The sequence below is a fragment of the Macaca fascicularis genome, chromosome 10 (assembly GCF_037993035.2).
Source record: "Macaca fascicularis isolate 582-1 chromosome 10, T2T-MFA8v1.1".
In the NCBI taxonomy this organism is placed as follows: Eukaryota; Metazoa; Chordata; class Mammalia; order Primates; family Cercopithecidae; genus Macaca; species Macaca fascicularis.
Window position 1 is genome coordinate 15,133,334 of NC_088384.1, and position 19,634 is coordinate 15,152,967.

The following is a 19,634-nucleotide window of genomic DNA, read 5'->3' on the forward strand; positions in this document are numbered from 1 at the left end:
GATTGCGCGGCCGCCACGTTTCAGTGATGAACGCCCTCTTTGGGCGTTCCCGGATACCGCCTGACGTAGTACCAATCACACCTCTCGCGTCTCGACGCCTCAGAGGCTAATAAGGACGCCTGGCGAAACGCAGTAACGGATTTCCGGGTGGACCTTCGCTTTACGGCTCGTAAGTTCTTCCGCCCAACCCAGAGGAAGCGGGAGCGCAGTTTACGACAGCGCCGGTCGTGTTTACGGCGGCGTCCGCTGCGCGCGCATATTTTCTTTTTTTCCTGGTTTCTCGGAGTGCTGCTGCTAACGCGGTGTCCGGCCAGCACCATCTGTTGCCATCCCGGCCGGCCGAGGCCGTTTCAGGTGAGCGGCATGTTTCATAGGTTCCTGCGGACCTCCGGAGCCGGCTCGGACTAGGTCCAGACTTCGGGGGCCTCACGGAAGAGACCTTTCTTAGTCCCTTCCTGCTGTTGCTGTTCCTCCGCTGGGCGGGGCAGGAATCCACTTTCGGGGGCCCCACGTCCTGCACACTACTGGACGCGGGGCACGACTTTGTGGGTGAGGTCCCTGGCCCTAGGCCCTGCTCATTGCCCATGGGCTGGGTGAATTTGATTGCCAGTTAACCCATCTCGGTTAAGGCGGAGGGGTAACAACAAGGTCTTTCTGAAGTGGCCGAAGACACCCTGACTTTTTAAGTGGGGTCTTAAGGGGTGCCAGGTTGAGCGGTGTTTGGCCCCTGTTCTTAGGAATTCCCAGTGCATAGGTTACCTTCCGTTTTTTGTGAAACTGGAGGCTAGGATAGTTACGCCACCCCCTGTTCAGCGATGGACGGCGTATGATCCGTAGTGGCCTGCCAGCCACAGAGCCCCTTCTGAGTGCCTTCTTGGAGCCCCCCTATCCTGCCCTTCTGACCAATACAGCTGTTACTTCGTTTTTACTGAGCAGCTCAGTTTCTCCTGGTTCCTCTCTGCTCTCCTTTTTAAAAAAAAAAAAAAAAAAAAAAAAAAAAAAAAAAAAAACATGTATTAAAGCTAGGGAAGCTAGGGTATCTCACCGCTGTCTTTCCAGAGAGGTGATGCAGGTCAAGCCTCGGGCCTTTTCCCTTCTTGAGCTTCTGACAGAATCCGATTTTTAAAAGTGTGTCTTGCGACTCACTTTTGGTATTACTAGGTACGGTCTCAAACCCCCGATCTTTGCGGGCTGCTACCCAGCTGTAATAAAATGGAAAGAAAGCTGGACTGACAGCAGGCACCCCTGGAAATGAAATCTGTTTTGAAATGATGACGTCAGCTGCTTGGCTAGGCTGGGCTTCAAATTTTTGCCTCTAAAGTGGGGGTGAGGGGGTGTTAATGGTGTTAAAGTATCTGGCATATTTCTTGACACATAGGAGCTCAGCGATATTTAATACGAATTGTTCTGAGACCACCACCCTTTTTTTCTGTCCTCTTCCTATAGTTCCTATTAGGAAGATGAAGCTTCTAGGTTTATTCCGTGTTGCTGTCACCCAAATGTCATCTCTGAAGGAAGCCTCAATCTCCCCAGCATGGGGCTTTGGGGGGAGTTTACTAAGTTCAGCATACCTGTTATTTTTGATTGTTCTCCAGCCTCCAAGAAATACTGGATTTTTGTCTTTTTATGGAGTCTTGCTATGTTGCCCAGGCTGGAGTGCAATGGCACGATATTGGCTCACTGCAACCTCTGCCTCCCAGGTTCAAGCGACTCTCCTGCCTCAGCCTCCTGCGTAGCTGGGATTGCAGGTGTCCACCACCATGCCCGGCTAATTTTTGTATTTTTAGTAGAGACTGGGTTTCTGTTGACCAGGCTGGTCTCGAACTCCTGACTTCGTGATCCGCCCACCTCGGCTTCTCAAAGTGCTAAGATTACAGGCATGAGCCACTGCATCCAGCCTCCAAGAAATATTTGTGTAGTGAATGCCTTCTAAGCATTTTCAGAAGGCTACAACGGAAGATAAATGCATAGGTTTTTTTTATAGGAAGTGTCAGGCAAGCATCCGCTGTAGAACCCTGGTCTTTTAATTCCCCTGAGAGAGCTATAGCATTATGCAGAGTGCAGACACTGTAGTCAGACTGCTTTGGTTCACGTTTTTCATCAACTAGCATTGCAACTTTGGGCAATTTCTTCATTTCTCTATGCTTTGGTTTTCTTATCTGGAAAGTGCGAATAACATTGGCTTCTACCTCACAGGATTGTTGGCAGGATTGAATGAATGAATGAGTGGTCACCACTAAGAACAGTGCCTGGCAGTATTCATGAACATCTGACATGGCCACTTTGGGCCTGAGGTCTATGGGGACCTCCTTGGCCTTCTGGCAGTTCTTTTGCCTGGGTTTATGTCCACTTGCTCTGCACACAGGATTTGCGTTGATGGCAGAAAATTGAAACAATAAGAAAGGAAAATTGAATTTCAGGATATACTTAAAGATCCTTTTTTCTCAGCACTCTCTATGCATAAATGTACTTTTGCAAGTCTGAATACTCGTGTGGCATTTTACAAAGTGCTTAAAACAAGGATCTTGTTTATTTTGCAGATGAAAAAGACTAAGGCGGCTGGACGTGGTGGCTCACGCCTGTAATCCCAGCACTTTGGGAGGCCGAGGTGGGCGGATCATTTGAGGTCAGGAGTTCAAGACCAACCTGGACAACATGGTGAAACCCCGTCTCTACTAAAAGCACAAAAAATAGCCAGGCAGTGCTTGCCTGTAATCCCAGCTACTCGGGAGGCTGAGGCAGGAGAATCACTTGAACCCAGGAAGCGGAGGTTGCATGCCACTGCACTCCAGCATGGGTGACAAAGTGAGACTCTGTCTCCAAAAACAAAGAAAAAGACTACTAAGTCTTAGGGAAGTTGAGTTTGTATGAATTGGTGAAGGTATATCTCAGAACCAAAACAAGGTTACTATATTTGAAAAAACATCAGTACATTTTATCAAATCTGTGACACCATTGAATTTTTTCAAACACTTACATTGTGTAACACAAAAAAAGAGCCGGGCGCGGTGGCTCAAGCCTGTAATCCCAGCACTTTGGGAGGCCGAGGCGGGCGGATCACAAGGTCAGGAGATCGAGACCACAGTGAAACCCCGTCTCTACTAAAAATACAAAAAATTAGCCGGGCGCGGTGGCGGGCGCCTGTAGTCCCAGCTACTCAGGAGGCTGAGGCAGGAGAATGGCGTGAACCCAGGAGGCGGAGCTTACAGTGAGCCGAGATCGCGCCACTGCACTCCAGCCTGGGCAACAGCGTGAGACTCCGTCTCAAAAAAAAAAAAAAAAAAAAAAAAAAAAAAGAAAAACTACCAATCAATATGACACTCTGTCAAGCACAAGGTGCTGCCTCCTTTTAAAGCTGTTACAGTGAAAGAGTTTCGTGAAATTAATGACATAGGGTCAATCAGTTTTGTTTGCATTCTTCTGGGTTTTAAGTACATATTCACAGTATAATTAACAGTAGTAGTCGCTCAACAGTTGAGGGTTCCAGTTTGCGTGTTGCTTTTTGAATTCTGTCATTTATGTCTTTGCTTACTTCATATGGAGGGCTTTTTGTACTCTGAGGCCTTCGTTCATGCCGCTACTCACATGATTTATATTTTTCAGGTTTTGGAAGATGGCAAAGTTCATGACACCCGTGATCCAGGACAACCCCTCCGGCTGGGGTCCCTGTGCGGTTCCCGAGCAGTTTCGGGATATGCCCTACCAGCCGTTCAGCAAAGGAGATCGGCTAGGAAAGGTACTTGCCTGTCAGCAGGAGTCTGAATCTTTGCAGCTGTGGCTGCTACTCTCGAGTCCCTGTTTAGATTTTATTGTCGCAAAATCTTAACTCGTGAATTTTTTATAGGGATGGCAGCTGAGAAAGGTTGTCATCTCTGGGTGTAGTGATAGGAGAGCTGGGCACTTAGAGAGGTGTGGTGAACGAATTCTGAGACTCTCCCACGCTATCCTCTCGCTTTCAGGGGTTTCCGGGTCTGCGGAAGCTTGCCTGGTTGACCTGTGCATTCTCTGTCTTGCCTTGTTGTTCATAGGTTGCAGACTGGACAGGAGCCACGTACCAAGATAAGAGGTACACAAGTAAGTGTTTCTGCGGCTGAATGCCCCAATCAGGGCCTTGGGAAAGTTGTTCTTTATTCTAATGACCTTCATCTGAAAGCTTTTTTGGAATGGGAAGGAACTGGCAACAATAATTCATAGCTTTTAGGGATGTAGTCTGGACTTTAACAGTAACCACATTTTTGGAACTAGCCCCCAAAACTTAGTCTGTTCATTAAAGAGGTCTAGCCTATTAAAATGGGATTTGGGGCCCTTTTAAAAACCTGTTGAAAATATTAGCTGGGCATGGTAGCATGCGCCTGTAATCTCAGCTACTCGGGAGATTGATGCAGGAGAATCACTTGAACCCAGAAGGCAGAGGTTGCAGTGAGCCAAGATCATGCCACTGCACTGCAGCCTGGTGACAGAGCCAGACCCTGTCTCAAAAAAAAAAAAAAAAAAATTAAAACCCCTGGTTTTCAGATCCTGGTACTATAAAAAGGCTTTTTCTCTGTGCCATTTCAGATAGTTGCAGGTGGCTGCCTGGAGAACTAAGTTAGGATAGCTGAGGCCGAGATTGGCAAGAAAGTATATTGTGATCCATTAGACATACCTGCCGTGGGTCCCTGATAATGGAGATGATGGTTAGCAATAAATACCTCAGATTCTCACACAATAAAGCAGAGAGTGAAATGGGTTAGCTTGAGTCCTTCAGAGTCTTCGCTTAGAAAGTTCTTTAGACCAGAGTTTTTCAAAATTGAATGTGCATATGAATCACCTGGGGATCTTGTTAAAATGCTGGTTCTGATTCGGTGGGTATGGGGTGGGACTGTGAGTCTGTGTGTCTAACAAGCTTCCAGCCAATGCTACAGGTCTCAAGACCACCCTGGAAATAGCAAGGCTTTAGACTGGTGCGTATCTGGTAAAGTCTGTGAGTGTAGTTACTACATGCCGGCACTTTTGCCTCCAGATAAGTACTCCTCTCAGTTTGGTGGTGGAAGTCAATATGCTTATTTCCACGAGGAGGATGAAAGTAGCTTCCAGCTGGTGGATACAGCGCGCACACAGAAGACGGCCTACCAGCGGAATCGGATGAGATTTGCCCAGGTAAGCCAAGAACCAGCAACCACCATCTTGGGGCTGTTACTGTTGGCCATCACCTGCCTAAAAGTGCTACCTTGTGACTCCTAATGAGAGAGGGAAGCATATTAGAGGTCTTCTCAGGTGAATCTCAGGTCACTGTTCTGTAACAAGAGGTACCAAGGTAAACTTGAACTAGGTTCAAGGATGCATTTAAATAGTTTATGTTTCTGTTTACCAGTAGGTAGGACATCAGACTTGTATGCTAAAAGCATGTGTGCTGGATAAGAAGGTGCACCCGTGCCTGTTGCCACAGGTAATTGGTGTGTGCAGACTTTATTAAGTAGACGGTCCAGTCAGGTTGCGTATTATTACTTAAAGAGGCAAACTCAGAAACTCTTAAAAAGACCCAGTAAACATACTTCAATGAAAAATATGTCACGGGAATATAAGTCTAAGCAAAGTCCAAGTACTTACTCCCTAACACCCCCAAGCTATTGATGCCGTAGAGTGAAAGCACAGAGCAAGATGTGAAACTTGGGATTTGGCATCTTAAACTTACTCGAAAGACCTCCTGCTCATTCTGCCTATTGTGAGCCAAATCTCCAAGATGCTAACACGGATATTTCTTGCTGATGCCCAGAGGAACCTCCGCAGAGACAAAGATCGTCGGAACATGTTGCAGTTCAACCTGCAGATCCTGCCTAAGAGTGCCAAACAAAAAGAGAGGTGAGATTTTCATCCTGCTGGAACAAGACACCCTTCCCAGACTGGCCGTAGTTGGAAACAGTAGGACAAAAGCGGGAGGGTGGTTGTCTTCCCCATCATTACAAAAAAAGAAAAAGAGGAAAATACCTTCTACAACCAGTTAAGCCACCTTTTGGCTTGTTGTTCTCAGGCTGGTTCATGGCGGATAGCATGAGCAGCAGACTGAACTCCTTGTGCTGGCCGTGTGCACTGAAGGGAAACCCAGGCAGGCAAGAAGAGGCTCTGGAGCTTACCTTGGCTCAGTTCTGCTGTGGGACAGCTCCAGGAAGCCCCATGTATGCTGGTCCTGGGAGCCTCCTGGTGGTGTGTGGTCCAGCAGCCACTACACCCCAGATTGGAGCTATCAGTGAACAGGCACTATAGATGAAGTAAAATATGCCTGGTCAGTATTTGGAGGCAGTGTGCTTTTCCAATGTGTACCCTCTGGGTCTCTTCCTTTCTCTAAGCCCATTTTTCATAGTTCAATGGAGTTAGTGATCATGGCAAGTTTTAGCTGAAGAGAATGGCACCCTGTGCCTTTTGAGGAAGCCACTAATTTTAAGGTCTGCACTGAGATCATATTTCTATCTTTCCAGAGAACGCATTCGACTGCAGAAAAAGTTCCAGAAGCAATTTGGGGTTAGGCAGAAATGGGATCAGAAATCACAGGTAATGCAATTATACCAGAATTCTGCCTTGGAATTTGCTTCTGTTTATTTGGTTGTCTTTATAATAGCTTAGATGAGATATACTTCACATACCGTACAATTTAGTCGTTTTTAACATATTTGCAGAGTTCTGTAACTGGTCAATTTTAGACCATTTTCATCACCCTCAAGAGAATCCCTTACCCTTTAGCAGTCACCCTGTCTTGATCTGTTTTCTGTTGCCAGAACAGAATACCTGAGAGTGGGTAAGTTATAAAGTGGTTTCTTTAGCTCATGGTTCTGGAGACTGGGAAGTCCTGGATCAGGAGCGGCATCTGGTGAGGGCCTCATGCTGCTTGATAGCATGGCAGAAAAGGCAGAAGGGGGAGGAGGGTGCAACAGAGAAAAAGGCTAAACTGTTTGGGTAGTTAGCCCATTGCTGAGAGAAGGGCATAGGCATTTATTCCTTTTAACGACCTAATCTCTTAAAGGCCCTACCTCCCGACACTGCCACAGTAGCAACCAGCGTGCCACATGAGTTCCAGGAGGCCAGACGCTAACACGCCCAATACCCCAGCCCTAGGCAGCTACAAATCTGTTTTCTGTCTCTGGATTTTTTGTTCTAGACATTCTACATACATGGAATCATACAATATATGGTCTTTTGTAACTGGTGGCTTTTTTTCCGCATGTTTTCAAGAGTCATCCATGTGGCAGCATGTGCCGGTACAGTTGTCCTTCAGTATGTGAAAGTCTACACATTCTCAGGTCCCACAGTCGGCCTGTGGTACCCACATATATGAAAAGTTGGCCCTCCATATACTCGGGGTTTGCATGCCAAGAATACTGTTTTTTTTTTTTTTTCTTTTTCTTTTTCTTTTTTGAGACAGGGTCTCGTTCTGTCACCCAGGCTGGAGTGCAGTGGCGTGATCTTAGCCAACTGCAGTCTCTCTCTGCTGGGTTCAAGCAATCCTCCCACCTCAGCCTTCTGAATAGCTGAGACTATGGGCATGCACCACCACGCCTGGCTAATTTTTGTATTTTTTGTAGAGATGGGGTTTTGCCATGTTCCCCAGGCTGGTCCCAAACTCCTGAGCTCAAGCAGTCCACCCACCTCAGCCTCCCAGAGTGCTGGTTTTACAGACATGAGGCACTGCGCCCGGCTTGTATTTTCAGTCCATGTTTGTTTGAAGAAAATCTGCATATGAGTAGACCCATGTACTTCAAACCCATGTTGCTCAAGGGCAGCTGTGCTTCATTTGTTGTTGGTTGTGGGTTTTGTTTTTAGACTGAATCTCACTCTTGTCACCCAAGCTGCAGTGCCAGTGGCACGATCTTGGCTCACTGCAACCTCAGCCTCCCAGGTAGCTAGGATTACAGGCCCGAGCCAACACGTCTGGCTATTTTTTATTTTTTGTATGTTTTGTAGAGGCAGGGTTTCACCATGTTGGCCCAGCTGGTCTCAAACTCCTGACCTCAGATAATCCGGCTGCTCCTGATCTCAGATAATCCACCCACCTCAGCCTCCCAAAGTGCTGGGATTACAGGCGTGAGGCACCACACCCAGCCCAAATGAGCTTCATTTCTTGTTTATTGTCAAATAAGAGTCCTTTGAATTGATACACCATGTATTTTTGAGCCTTTCACACGCTGATGAACATTTGGGTGGTTTTTCACTTTTTGAGTATTATTGATGCTGCTGTGAACGTTCACCTGCGTATGCTTGGGTGGGCATTCTGAGAACAGAACACGTGTAAGCAAAAGCGAAGCTACATTTTGTTGGATGTGATGCTATATCAAGGATAGTTAATACCCCGAGAGAAATTTAAAGGACCTTGCTACATGTTTATCAGGTGACATCATTACCTGGGAGTGGAACCCCATTTGTTTCTGAGCTTTTGATCCCTTTGGTCCTCTTCCAGACCATACATTCCTGGGAGTCAGGGATTCTGTCTTATAAAACAGTCAGCACTCCATCACTCAGTTTATTGAATAAAAGCTGTTTTTCTCTTCTCTCTTTTATTGAGACGGAGTCTTGCCCTGTCACCCAGGCTGGAGTGCAGTGGTGCTATCTCAGCTCACTGCAGCCTCCACCTCCAGATTCAAGCTATTCTCCTGCCTCAGCCTCCCGAGTAGCTGCGATTACAGGCATGCATCAGCACACCTGGCTAATTTGTGTATTTTTAGTAGAGATGGGGTTTCACCAGGTTGGACAGGCTGGTCTCGAACTCCTGACCTCGGATGATCTGCCCGCCTTGGCCTCCCAAAGTCCTGGGATCACAGACATGAGCCACTGAGCCCCTCCATTTTGTGTGGTGGTTGTTTGAGACAGGATCTCGTGTCACTCAGGCTGGAGTGCTCCTTGTATTTTTAGCCTTTTATTTATGTTTTGTATGTACTATAACTTTTTTTTTCCTCTAATGTTTTTCAACTGCAGAAACCCCGAGACTCTTCAGTTGAAGTTCGTAGTGACTGGGAGGTGAAAGAGGAAATGGATTTTCCTCAGTTGATGAAGATGCGCTACTTGGAAGTGTCAGAGCCACAGGACATGTAAGCAGCATCTTCTACTACTTTCTACCCTGCTCTTATGTGTGTGGACCATCTGGTGATGGGTATTTTCTTAAGCCCTAGTATTTCCAAAAAGGCTTTGAAGCCACTTAACTCAAAACACATTGCATAAGGTTAACAGAGGTGTTTGAAAAAAATCAAGACCGGCCAGGAACAGTAGATCACCTGAGGTCAGGAGTTCAAGAGCAGCCTGGCCAACATGGTGAAAACCAGTCTCTACTAAAAATACAAAAATTAGCCGGGCGTGGTGGCACACCCCTGTAATCCTAGATACTCAGGAGGCTGAGGCGTGAAAATCACTTAAACCCTGGAGGTGGAGGTTGCAGTGAGCTGAGATCTTGACATTGCGCTCCAGCCTGGGCAATAAAAGTGAAACTCCATCTAAAAAAAAAAAAAAAAAAACAAGACCAAGGGGAAAAGCAGAATTTCACCGACTGCAAACTTCTTTTTAACTTCCTGGCATCCTCAGCAAAGAAGAAATTAGTTATACAATTCTTTTGGCAGAAAGAGAAAGAAAGAAAGAATGGAATTTGCTGATTATTAAACTGTATATTTGTGTTTTCTGGCGTCCTGAGCAAAACAGCAATAAGATTAAGTTACAAAACTCTTGGCAGGAAAAGAAACACAGCAATTCTTCAGGAGAATCTTTGCTTCTCCTGGCATTTCAAATAGCTCCTTACCTCAAAGGACAAGCAGGCGGAACTTAGGTAGTGGGAAACCAGAGCTCCAGACCAGACGTCAGCCTACCCAGGTGCCTCTGAAACTAGTCATCTCCTGTCTTAGCCTCAATCGCCCTACCTTTAAAATGGGGGCGTTGGGCTGAATGAGTTGTGCTTGCTCTGTTCTGTACCAGGACCTAAGTGGACAGGAACTCAGCAGGCACTGGGGATTCGTCTCTCCTGTTCTGGCCAGAAACTGCTTTCCACCTCTTTTAGACTTTGGGATAAGACTTCTGGATCTATGGCTTAGAAAGAAAAACCTGGGGTTTATCTCCCTTACCTGGCATGTCTCTGCCTGCTCTTCCCGCAGCGAGTGTTGCGGGGCCCTGGAATACTACGACAAAGCCTTTGACCGCATCACCACGAGGAGCGAGAAGCCGCTGCGGAGCATCAAGCGCATCTTCCACACTGTCACCACCACAGACGACCCTGTCATCCGCAAGGTGTGCGCCTCCTTCTGCCCCTCTCCCACTAGGTAGGAATGCTGTCGGCTTCTACAGCTGAAGCTGCAGAAAGAAGACATGGGAATAATGTATGTATTATATGTAAAAGCACTTTGCCAGGTAGACCGGAAATGTGGATGTTAAGCACAGCTGGACTTGAAGCCCAGTTCCGCCACGCTTCCTGGCTCAGTCTGTGGAGCCTTAGTTCTCTCATCTGCAGCCAGGGGTAGAGGTACATAGCGCGTACCACTGGGGCAAAGGTGAAAGCATCTGAAGCACTTGGCTGCAATCGAGCAGGTGCTTAGGGGGCTGCAGTGCCACTGCCACCCGAAACTTGCTGGCTGACTGACTGCAGTGTTTTTGGTCAATGAGGTGGGGCCTCATTCTTAAGGATTTGTGTGGTCAGCAAAGGAGTTCTTTCCCGTCCTTGTGAGTGGGCAGTGAGACCTGGGAGCGTCTTTCCATCTTCTCTCTTTGATCCTCTTTGCAGCTGGCAAAAACTCAGGGGAATGTGTTTGCCACTGATGCCATCCTGGCCACGCTGATGAGCTGTACCCGCTCAGTGTATTCCTGGGACATTGTCGTCCAGAGAGTTGGATCCAAACTCTTCTTTGACAAGAGAGACAACTCTGACTTTGGTAAGAAGCATGCCTGGGGAACAACTCAAAGGCATTGAGTACTTTTGTTGGTACAGAACAAGTCTCTGGTGCTAGAGAATGGATAGAAAGTGGTCCATCTTCCCAAGGGCATTGACAGCAGCAGCATCTGAATCTCTCCCAGGCTCTGTATTCTGAGATTAGAAGAGACCGTCACTGCAGTGCCTGCTTGGGGCCTCAGCTTTTGGAGTCCTCACTGCACCCTAATAGCAAGCTTCCAAATGTTGCTTTCTTTTTTTTTTTTTTTTTCCTTTCCCAAGACCTAGTCTCACTCTGTCACCCAGGCTGGAATGCAGTGGCACAATCTTGGCTCACTGCAGCCTCCACCTCCCACATTCAAGTCATTCTCCTGCCTCAGCCTCCCAAATAGCTGGAATTACAGACATGTGCCACTATGCCTGGCTACTTGCTGTATTTTTAGTAGAGACAGTTTCACCATGTTGGCCAGGCTGGTCTTGAACTCCTGGCCTCAAGTGATCCATCAGCCTTGGCCTCCCAAAGTGCTATGATTAGAGGCATGAGCCACCATGCCTGGCCCAAATTTTACTCGTTTAAATACCACTTTTTTGAGTTTTGCCATCTTGCATACCTTCTTCAGTGTTTGCTTACAGTACATACACTTACATATTTTATGCTATACGTATATGTATTTATACATCATAAAACCATGTCACTCAAAAATTAACAAAACAGGCCGGACCTGGTGACACACACCTGTAATCCTGGCACTTTGGGAGACCAAGACAGAGAATCACTTGAGGTCAGGAGTTCAAGACCATCCTGGTCAACATGGTGAAACCCCATCTCTACTAAAAATTTAAAAATTAGGCCAGGCGCAGTGGCTCAAGCCTGTAATCCCAGCACTTTGGGAGGCTGAGACGGGCGGATCACGAGGTCACAAGATCAAGACCATCCTGGCTAACATGGTGAAACCCCATCTCTACTAAAAAATACAAAAAACTAGCCAGGCGAAGTGGCGGGCGCCTGTAGTCCCAGCTATTCGGGAGGTTGAGGCAAGAGAATGGCGTGAACCCGGGAGACGGAGCTTGCAGTGAGCTGAGATCCGGCCACTGCACTCCAGCCTGGGCGACAGAGCGAGACTCTCCAAAAAAAAAATACAAAAATTAGCCGGGCATGGTGGCGCGTGCCTGTAATCCCAGCTACTCAGGAGGCTGAGGCAGGAGAATTGCTTGAACCCAGGAGTCAGAGGTTGCAGTGAGCCGAGATCACACCACTGCACTCCAACCTGGGTGACAGAGCAAAACTCCATCTCAAAGAAAAAAAAAAAAAGAGTTTATATTCTGAGCCTGAAGCCTGCGGTCTTAAAAAGCTTACAAAATCATTCTCGTGAGGAATCCAGACGATTGAAAAGGGACAGCTGCCTTCCTGTGTGATTGAACTGAATGTCGGGTACTATCTTGAGTTATCCTGGAGCAGCTGCCCCACTCCCCCGCTTATGTGTTCCACACCAGGGAGACCCACTTTAGGAGAGGGCGGTTCTTTGAAGGAAGGACCTGTGGTGTTTGCCTCTCCACATCTCCCCACAGCGCTGCGCACATTGTCAGTGACTCTTTGTTGCATGGTGAGTGACCATGCCACGCTTTTGCAGACCTCCTGACAGTGAGTGAGACTGCCAATGAGCCCCCTCAAGATGAAGGTAATTCCTTCAATTCACCCCGCAACCTGGCCATGGAGGCAACCTACATCAACCACAATTTCTCCCAGCAGTGCTTGAGAATGGTGAGGAAACAAGTCTCTGGGCGTTGATTCATTCTTATTTAACCAGCTGCTACTTGTGGAGCATCTGCTTTTTGCTAGGCTCTTGGGTTGTGGGACTGAGCAGGACAGACCCAGTCCCCACCTTTAGCAGGGGAGTTACATGCCTGGGCTTGGGGGTCAGGCTGTCTGACTTTGAACAAAGTTCCTGTCCTTACAGAATTTCATGATAGTGGAGGAGAAAACATAGTGAACCATAAATAATAAATTGATTTACATCAAATGGTGATTTGTGCCATGGCAAAAAATGAAGTAGAGATGGGCATGGTTACGAACTCGTTTTCATTCATCAGGTGCTAACAGTTAGGAGGGGTCAAGTAGGCATAAAACAGGCAGCGAGCTCACAGCCCCATCAAGGGCCCCAGGAACCTGGCCAGAGCTGCAACTAAGCAGAGGTGCTGGGTCTGACTGATTGGCCTTGGCCTTGTCAACAAAGTTAGCTCTGTCTTGTGACACCTTTGTTTTTGCAGGGGAAGGAAAGATACAACTTCCCCAACCCAAACCCGTTTGTAGAGGACGACATGGATAAGAATGAAATCGCCTCTGTTGCTTACCGGTAGGTCACTCTCTGGTGGGTATTGTGACCAGATTGGAGCATGGGCCCCACTCTGTCGAATCCCCAGTGACCACGTGAGTTTCTCCTTCGCTGCAGTTACCGCAGGTGGAAGCTTGGAGACGATATTGACCTTATTGTCCGTTGTGAGCACGATGGCGTCATGACTGGAGCCAACGGGGAAGTGTCCTTCATCAACATCAAGACACTGAATGAGTGGGATTCCAGGGTGAGCCGCCATCTCCATCACCCTCCTGGTGACACCATGTCTCTGTTCCCTACAGTGCCTGTTTACGCAGGCTAGGTTGTGTAAACTGTTTCTTATCCCTTTTCATTACTTATAGAGCTACCTGGATTTTTTTTGTCTTGTGAGTTTTTTCCTCTGCTTAGTTCCTTGCCGAGAAAGAGCATGACTGTGTGTGTAGAACTATGTTAAGTGTTAAGGACTTTTCTGCTTATTATTTACACAGGAACCATTTAACTCCCTTCTTCCAGTACTTCATCTCTGTTCCATTGTGGCCTCCTGTTGGCTTCTGCTCTCTGAGCATCTGATTTTTTCCTCTCCTTATTATCTGGGTTGGCAGTTTCCTGTAAGTCTGGCCGCTCTTCTTTTTGACCTCTTCTTTCATTGACTGAGCCACTGCCTTCAGTCTTTTCATACCTTTTTTCCAATTCCTCATTTCCTGAACTCATGGATTCTACGATCTGGCTTGGAATTGATGCTTCAGAGGCACCTTGAAAGAAACATGCTTCCTTCACTTTTCCTCCACTTTCCATTTCCACCCCACCCCCACCCACATCACCTGTTGGAGGAGCACACTGGGAGGCTTGCTGTGACCTCCCTCTGGGGCCAGTGGCCTTTTCTTGGACTTTTCCCGGTGAGCTCCCCAAAGCATTCGGGGTCGTTGCACCTGTGTTGCTTTGCCCTCTGTGTTACCGCGTTACTCTGGTCTCACCCATTTCCCTGTTCCCTTCACATGTTGTCTTTGCTGGCTCCCCTCCTTTTTGACCCATGGAGTCACCTAGACAGCTCTCTTCGCCACACGTACTTCTTTATTATACAACTTTGTGTTAGTTATCTTTTGCTCCATAACAAATTAACAGAAACTTAGTGACTTAACAATACCGATTAATATATTTTATTTTTATTTTTTATTTTTTATTTTTTGAGACAGAGTTTTGCTCTTGTTGTCTAGGCTGGAGTGCAATGGGGCGATCTCGGCTCACCGCAACCTCTGCCTCCAGGGTTCAAACGATTCTCCTGCCTCAGCCTCCCGAGTAGCTGGGATTACAGGCATGCGCCACCACGCCCAGCTAATTTTGTATTTTTAGTAGAGACGGGGTTTCTCCATGTTGGTTAGACTGGTCTCGAACTCCTGGCCTCAGGCGATCCGCCTGCCTCGGCCTCCCAAAGTGCTGGGATTACAGGCATGAGCCATGGCACCCAGCCTAACAATATTGATTTATTAGCTCACATTTTTGTAGGTTAGAAGTCCAGTGCTGTGTGCTTGGTCTTTGTATTGGTCCATTCTCGCACTGCTGCAAAGAAATGCCTGAGAGTGGGTAATTTCTAAAGAAGGGAGATATAATTGGCTCACAGTTCTGCAGGCTCTACAGGAAGCGTGACTGAGGAGGCCTCAGGAAACTTGCAATGGTGGCAGAAAGCAAAGGAGAAGCAGGCACATCTGACATGGCCAGAGTAGGAGAAAGAGAGGGGGAAGTTGCTATACACTTTTAAACAACCAGATCTCTTGAGAACTCTGTATCACAAGAATAGCGCCAAAGGGGAAAATCCACCCCCATGATCCAGTCACCTCCCACCATGCTCCTCCTCCAACATTGGGGTTTACCACTTGACATGTGATTTGGGTGGGACACAAATCCAAACAAGGCAGAAATCACAGTGTCAATAGAAACAGGACTGAGTTCTCATCTGGAGGTTCTGAAAGCCATTTCCAAGCCCATTTTCATTGTGGGTAGAGTTCATTTCCCTGCAGTTAGATGACAGAGGCCCCCATCCCCCTGCCAGCTGTCAGCTGGGAGCCTCTCTCAGCTCCTAGAGGCCACCTGCATTCCTTGTCACATGGCCCCCTCCATCTCCAAGCTAGCAACAGCACAGCAGATCCTTCTCGTGCTTCAAATTTCTGACTTCCTCTGTCTCTGATCTCTACACCTAGATTTGAGAGACTCATATGGTTGGGTGAGGCCCAGCCCCAGGTAGTGTATATTAAGGTTAACTGATTGGGGGCCTTACATCTGCAAAATCCCTTTTGACATACAAGGTAGCATAATCATGGGGGTGATATTTGATCCTAGCCATAGGTTCTGCCTGCAGTCAAGGGGAGGAGACTCTGCAAGGGCAAGGGTCACTGGGGATCATCTTAGAATTCTGCCCACCCCAGGCCTCAACCATGAACTCTTTGAAAATGATTTCTCAAATCTACTCTGATTTATTACACTTCCCATTGTTTTTCTGCTAAAACACCTTCCCCTTCCGTGTGCCCCCCGTCCTGTCATTGCCTCTGGGCCAGCTGTCCCTCAGCATTGTCTTTCTCCCACCTAAGCTCTGAGCCTCTAATATCTCCAACTCCTTTTTTACATTTGCTATTAGCAAAATAGAAGGCTTTGCTGTCTTCTGACTCAGTCCTGGATTTCGCTGATACCAAGCCAATACACAGCTTCATCAGCAGTGCAGACTGGGAGAAGGACTCTAACGTGCCCCAGCAAGCTGCACACAGTAGTGCGCACCTGTAATCCCAGCTGCTCAGGAGGCTGAGATGGGAGGATCGCTTGGGTTCAGGAGTTCAAATCCTGAACTCACCAGCTTGGGCAACATAGTGAGACCCCCCATCTCAAAAAAAGCAAACGCACAGCGGTGCTGCAGGATAGCTTAAATTTTTTAGGGAAACACCAGAGACGTCTTGTCGGAATACTACTACATGGTTTGAACCTAACTAAATAAAAGGAATTACTGGCCAGCCACTGTGGCTCACGCCTGTAATCCTAGCACTCTGGGAGGCCGAAGCGGGCGGATCACCTGAGGTCAGGAGTTCGAGAGCAGCCTGGCCAACGTGGCGAAACCCCCCCTCTACCAAAAATATAAAAATTAGCTGGACGTGGTGGCGGGCACCTGTAATCCCAGCTACTAGGGAGGCTGAGGTAGGAGAATCGCTTGAACCTGGGAGGTGGAGGTTGTGGTGAGCTGAGATCACGCCACTGCACTCCAGCCTGGGCGACAAGAGCAAAACTCCTTCTCAAAAAAAAAAAAAAAAAAAAAAAAAGGAATTCCTGAGTATTTCTTTTGCCCTGTGGTTGCCATGAACCAAGAAAGTTTGGGAACCTCTGTCATGTGACCTTTGACCAGTCATTTCACTCTGGGTCCATCTTCCCACGTCTGTAAATGATATGGGTAGAAAAGAGGATCTCTTTGGGGTCCTTTTCTGCTGTGTGCATTTATGTAAAATGTCAGACTCAGCTTTGCCCCCACTGCAGGCTTCCACCCCCATCTAAGGCCAACTCCGCCTGTCTTTCCTATCCCACCATGCCTCTCAGATCAGGAGCTCCTGTCTGTACCTGCACTTGTGCCAATATTCTCCACTTGGCTCACTGTTACACATCCTCTGTGAAGCCCTTCCTTACCATGCAACACACAGTAGACACTTGCCTCTGCTGTTTAAAGTGTGTGTGTGTGTGTGTCCATGTCCATCATTCCCTGGCTAGGTGAGCTTTTAGAAGAGAAGAGCTGTAAGTCATTGAGTGCCAGCTTGCGGCAGGCTGTGCAAGGGAAGGGAGCGTGTCTTTGTCTCTTAAATGGTAAGATTTAGTGCATACCTACCCACTTTCTAAGCAGGCAGACTGGGGAGTTCCTTCTCTGCCAGAGGAGGTCCCAGCACCTTGGGCATTTAGAGCTTGCTTCTGCTTCTCTAACGGGGCTCTCCTGCAGCACTGTAACGGCGTTGACTGGCGTCAGAAGCTGGACTCTCAGCGAGGGGCCGTCATTGCCACGGAGCTGAAGAACAACAGCTACAAGTTGGCCCGGTGGACCTGCTGTGCTTTGCTGGCTGGATCTGAATACCTCAAGCTTGGGTGAGAGGCCTGTGCGGGAACTGGCAGCTGATCTTGTGAAAGGAAGGGTCTGGGTAGGGAGGTTGGCCCTCCCCTCCCCGTGTACTGGACTGGCAGAGATAAATCCAGGGATGGGGTAGAGATGGAGGGATCAGTTAGGAGACAGATGCCAAACAGCAGGCATGCTGAATGGAGTCCTGAACTAGGGCAATGATGTCAGTGAAATCCAGAACTGAACACTCAGAAGACGGAGTTTTCCCTTTCCCTTGAAAATAGCAGTGGACCAGGTATCACCATTTAATGGACATTTGATGCCAAGTGTTGCTGTCTCTGTGCCACCTGCTCTGACCACTGATATCCCTTCCTCTGTTAGTTATGTGTCTCGGTACCACGTGAAAGACTCCTCACGCCACGTCATCCTGGGCACCCAGCAGTTCAAGCCTAATGAATTTGCCAGCCAGATCAACCTGAGCGTGGAGAATGCCTGGGGCATTCTACGCTGCGTCATCGACATCTGCATGAAGCTGGAGGAGGGCAAATACCTCATCCTCAAGGACCCCAACAAGCAGGTCATCCGTGTCTACAGCCTCCCTGATGGCACCTTCAGCTCTGATGAAGACGAGGAGGAAGAGGAGGAGGAAGAAGAGGAAGAAGAAGGTGTGTAGCAACCCACTTTCTGAGGTCTAGAGTGATCTGTGGGCTAGCACGGGAGCAAGTTCTATAGCCATTGTGATCTTTAACCTTGATAAAACTTTGAGAATTCCGAGACTTAAGTATGAAGCAGCATTCACTTTGCCTCCAAGAGCTTCTTCCAGAGCCTTTAGATCACATCAAGTGGTTGGGGAGGATAGCGGTGTTTTAGAGAAGTGGCTGGACTGTGGCAGAGGTAGAGAAAGATGAGGGAAGTCCTGGATGGAAGCCCATGGTCTAGAGGGAAAAGCTGCGCTCTGGGTTAAATAGCTTGAAAGTTGTCTCTCCAGCTCCACCAGCTGGTGACTGAAGGAAGTACCTGCCCGGCCCTGTGAGGATCTAAAAGGCTTCACTTCTGAATGGAAGTGTTGAAAACTCACACGCAGTCCAGCAGAGGTTCAGAAAGGAAAGTGAACGCCATATCACACAACCTGGCTTATTTCTCTTACATTTTTTGTGTCTTTCAGAGGAAGAAACTTAAACCAGTGATGTGGAGCTGGAGTTTATCCTTCCACCGAGACTATGAGGGCCTTTGACGCTTAGTGGAATGTGTATCTAACTTGCTCTCTGACGTTTAGCAGATGAAATAAAATATACGTCTGTTTAGTCTCTCCTTCATCGTCTATCTGCATTAACGATTTACAGCCCTTTTTTCAAAGATTCCTGGCAGAGTGGGGATGAGATTCAGCAATTTCTATGTGGAATTCAGAATGTGGGTGTCATCATTTGTTGTAAGAAGTTCATTTCCACAAGCATGAGTGCCTGCTGGCTGTGTGAAGAGCCAACTGTTGCTTTTGGAGAGTTCACTGGGAGGAGCTGGACTGCAGAATGCTAGTACAGCGCAAAGTAGGGCGTGGATGAGGTGGCGCTGCTGCGCATGAGGGAGGCTGCCACGGAGAGCTTGATGGATGTCCCACTGGCTGATTGTGTTATGGTTTGTGAACTGTTGTTAAGCTTGGCTTGGGCTGGTGACAGTCTCAGGCCTGTCCCTACAAAGCAGTGTGTCATAAGAGCTCTGGATGTTTAGGATATGTAAACTTTTTTTTTTTTTTTTTTTGAGACAGAGCGTCTGTCGCCCTGGCTGGAGTGCAGTAGCACAATCTCAGCTCACTGCAACCTCTGCCTCCCAGGTTGAAACGATCCTCCTGCCTCAGCCCCCCTAGTAGCTGGGATTACAGGCATGCACCACCATGCCTGGCTAATTTTTGTATTTTTAGTAGAGACGGGGTTTCGCCATACTGGCCAGGCTGGTCTTGAACTGACCTCAGGTGATCCACCCGCCTCGGCCTCCCAAAGTGCTGGGATTACAGGCGTGAGCCACCGCACCCAGCCGAGGGTATGTAAACTTCTGTATAAGTGGACGTTCTGTTCTGGACACTTTATAGAGTAATTACCCTGCCAGGTGTTAATGCTGAGCTTTCTGTAGTATCTAAGCCTCATACAGAAGTGTGATGCTGGCAGGAGTAGTACCATTATGAGGTGAGGAAACAGGCATGGTGGCTCAAACCTCTAATCCCAACACTTTGGGAGGCCAAGGCAGAAGGATCAGTTTAGCCTAGGAGTTTGAGACCAGCCTGGGTACAGGGAGACCAGGGCCTGTCTCCACAAAAAAAAATAAACTATTAACCAGTCATGGTGCTTCCACCTGTGGTCCCAGC

General features: G+C 47.8%; 1 protein-coding gene across 3 annotated transcripts; it reads left to right on the top strand.

Moving 5' to 3' along the window:
- The first annotated feature begins 265 nt into the window (after positions 1-265).
- On the top strand, positions 266-18,589 carry EIF3D (eukaryotic translation initiation factor 3 subunit D). Of its 3 annotated transcripts, none has more exons than XM_065522171.1 (16): positions 266-354; positions 2,541-2,626; positions 3,604-3,736; positions 4,029-4,074; positions 5,003-5,139; positions 5,756-5,841; positions 6,456-6,528; positions 8,944-9,056; positions 10,104-10,236; positions 10,727-10,874; positions 12,502-12,632; positions 13,139-13,224; positions 13,321-13,450; positions 17,165-17,307; positions 17,660-17,943; positions 18,444-18,589. In XM_065522171.1, exons 3-16 carry the CDS (start codon positions 3,614-3,616, stop codon positions 18,455-18,457), a joined length of 1,647 nt encoding a protein of 548 aa, XP_065378243.1. In that variant the 5' UTR covers positions 266-354; positions 2,541-2,626; positions 3,604-3,613; the 3' UTR covers positions 18,458-18,589. The 3 variants fall into 3 exon arrangements, with proteins under 3 accessions (XP_065378243.1, XP_065378244.1, XP_005567463.1); XM_065522172.1 differs by having other exon boundaries at positions 2,541-2,608; XM_005567406.4 differs by lacking the exon at positions 2,541-2,626.
- The last annotated feature ends 1,045 nt before the right edge of the window (positions 18,590-19,634 follow it).

What these genes read in the sequence shown, in the direction of transcription:
- EIF3D (XM_065522171.1), top strand. Translation starts at nt 3,614, where the DNA reads ATGGCAAAGTTCATGACACCCGTGATCCAGGACAACCCCTCCGGCTGG. An exon ending in GAGAGACAACTCTGACTTTG is followed by an intron (nt 10,875 to 12,501) that starts GTAAGAAGCATG and finishes ACGCTTTTGCAG; the next exon opens with ACCTCCTGACAGTGAGTGAG. An exon ending in TCTGAATACCTCAAGCTTGG is followed by an intron (nt 17,308 to 17,659) that starts GTGAGAGGCCTG and finishes TTCCTCTGTTAG; the next exon opens with TTATGTGTCTCGGTACCACG.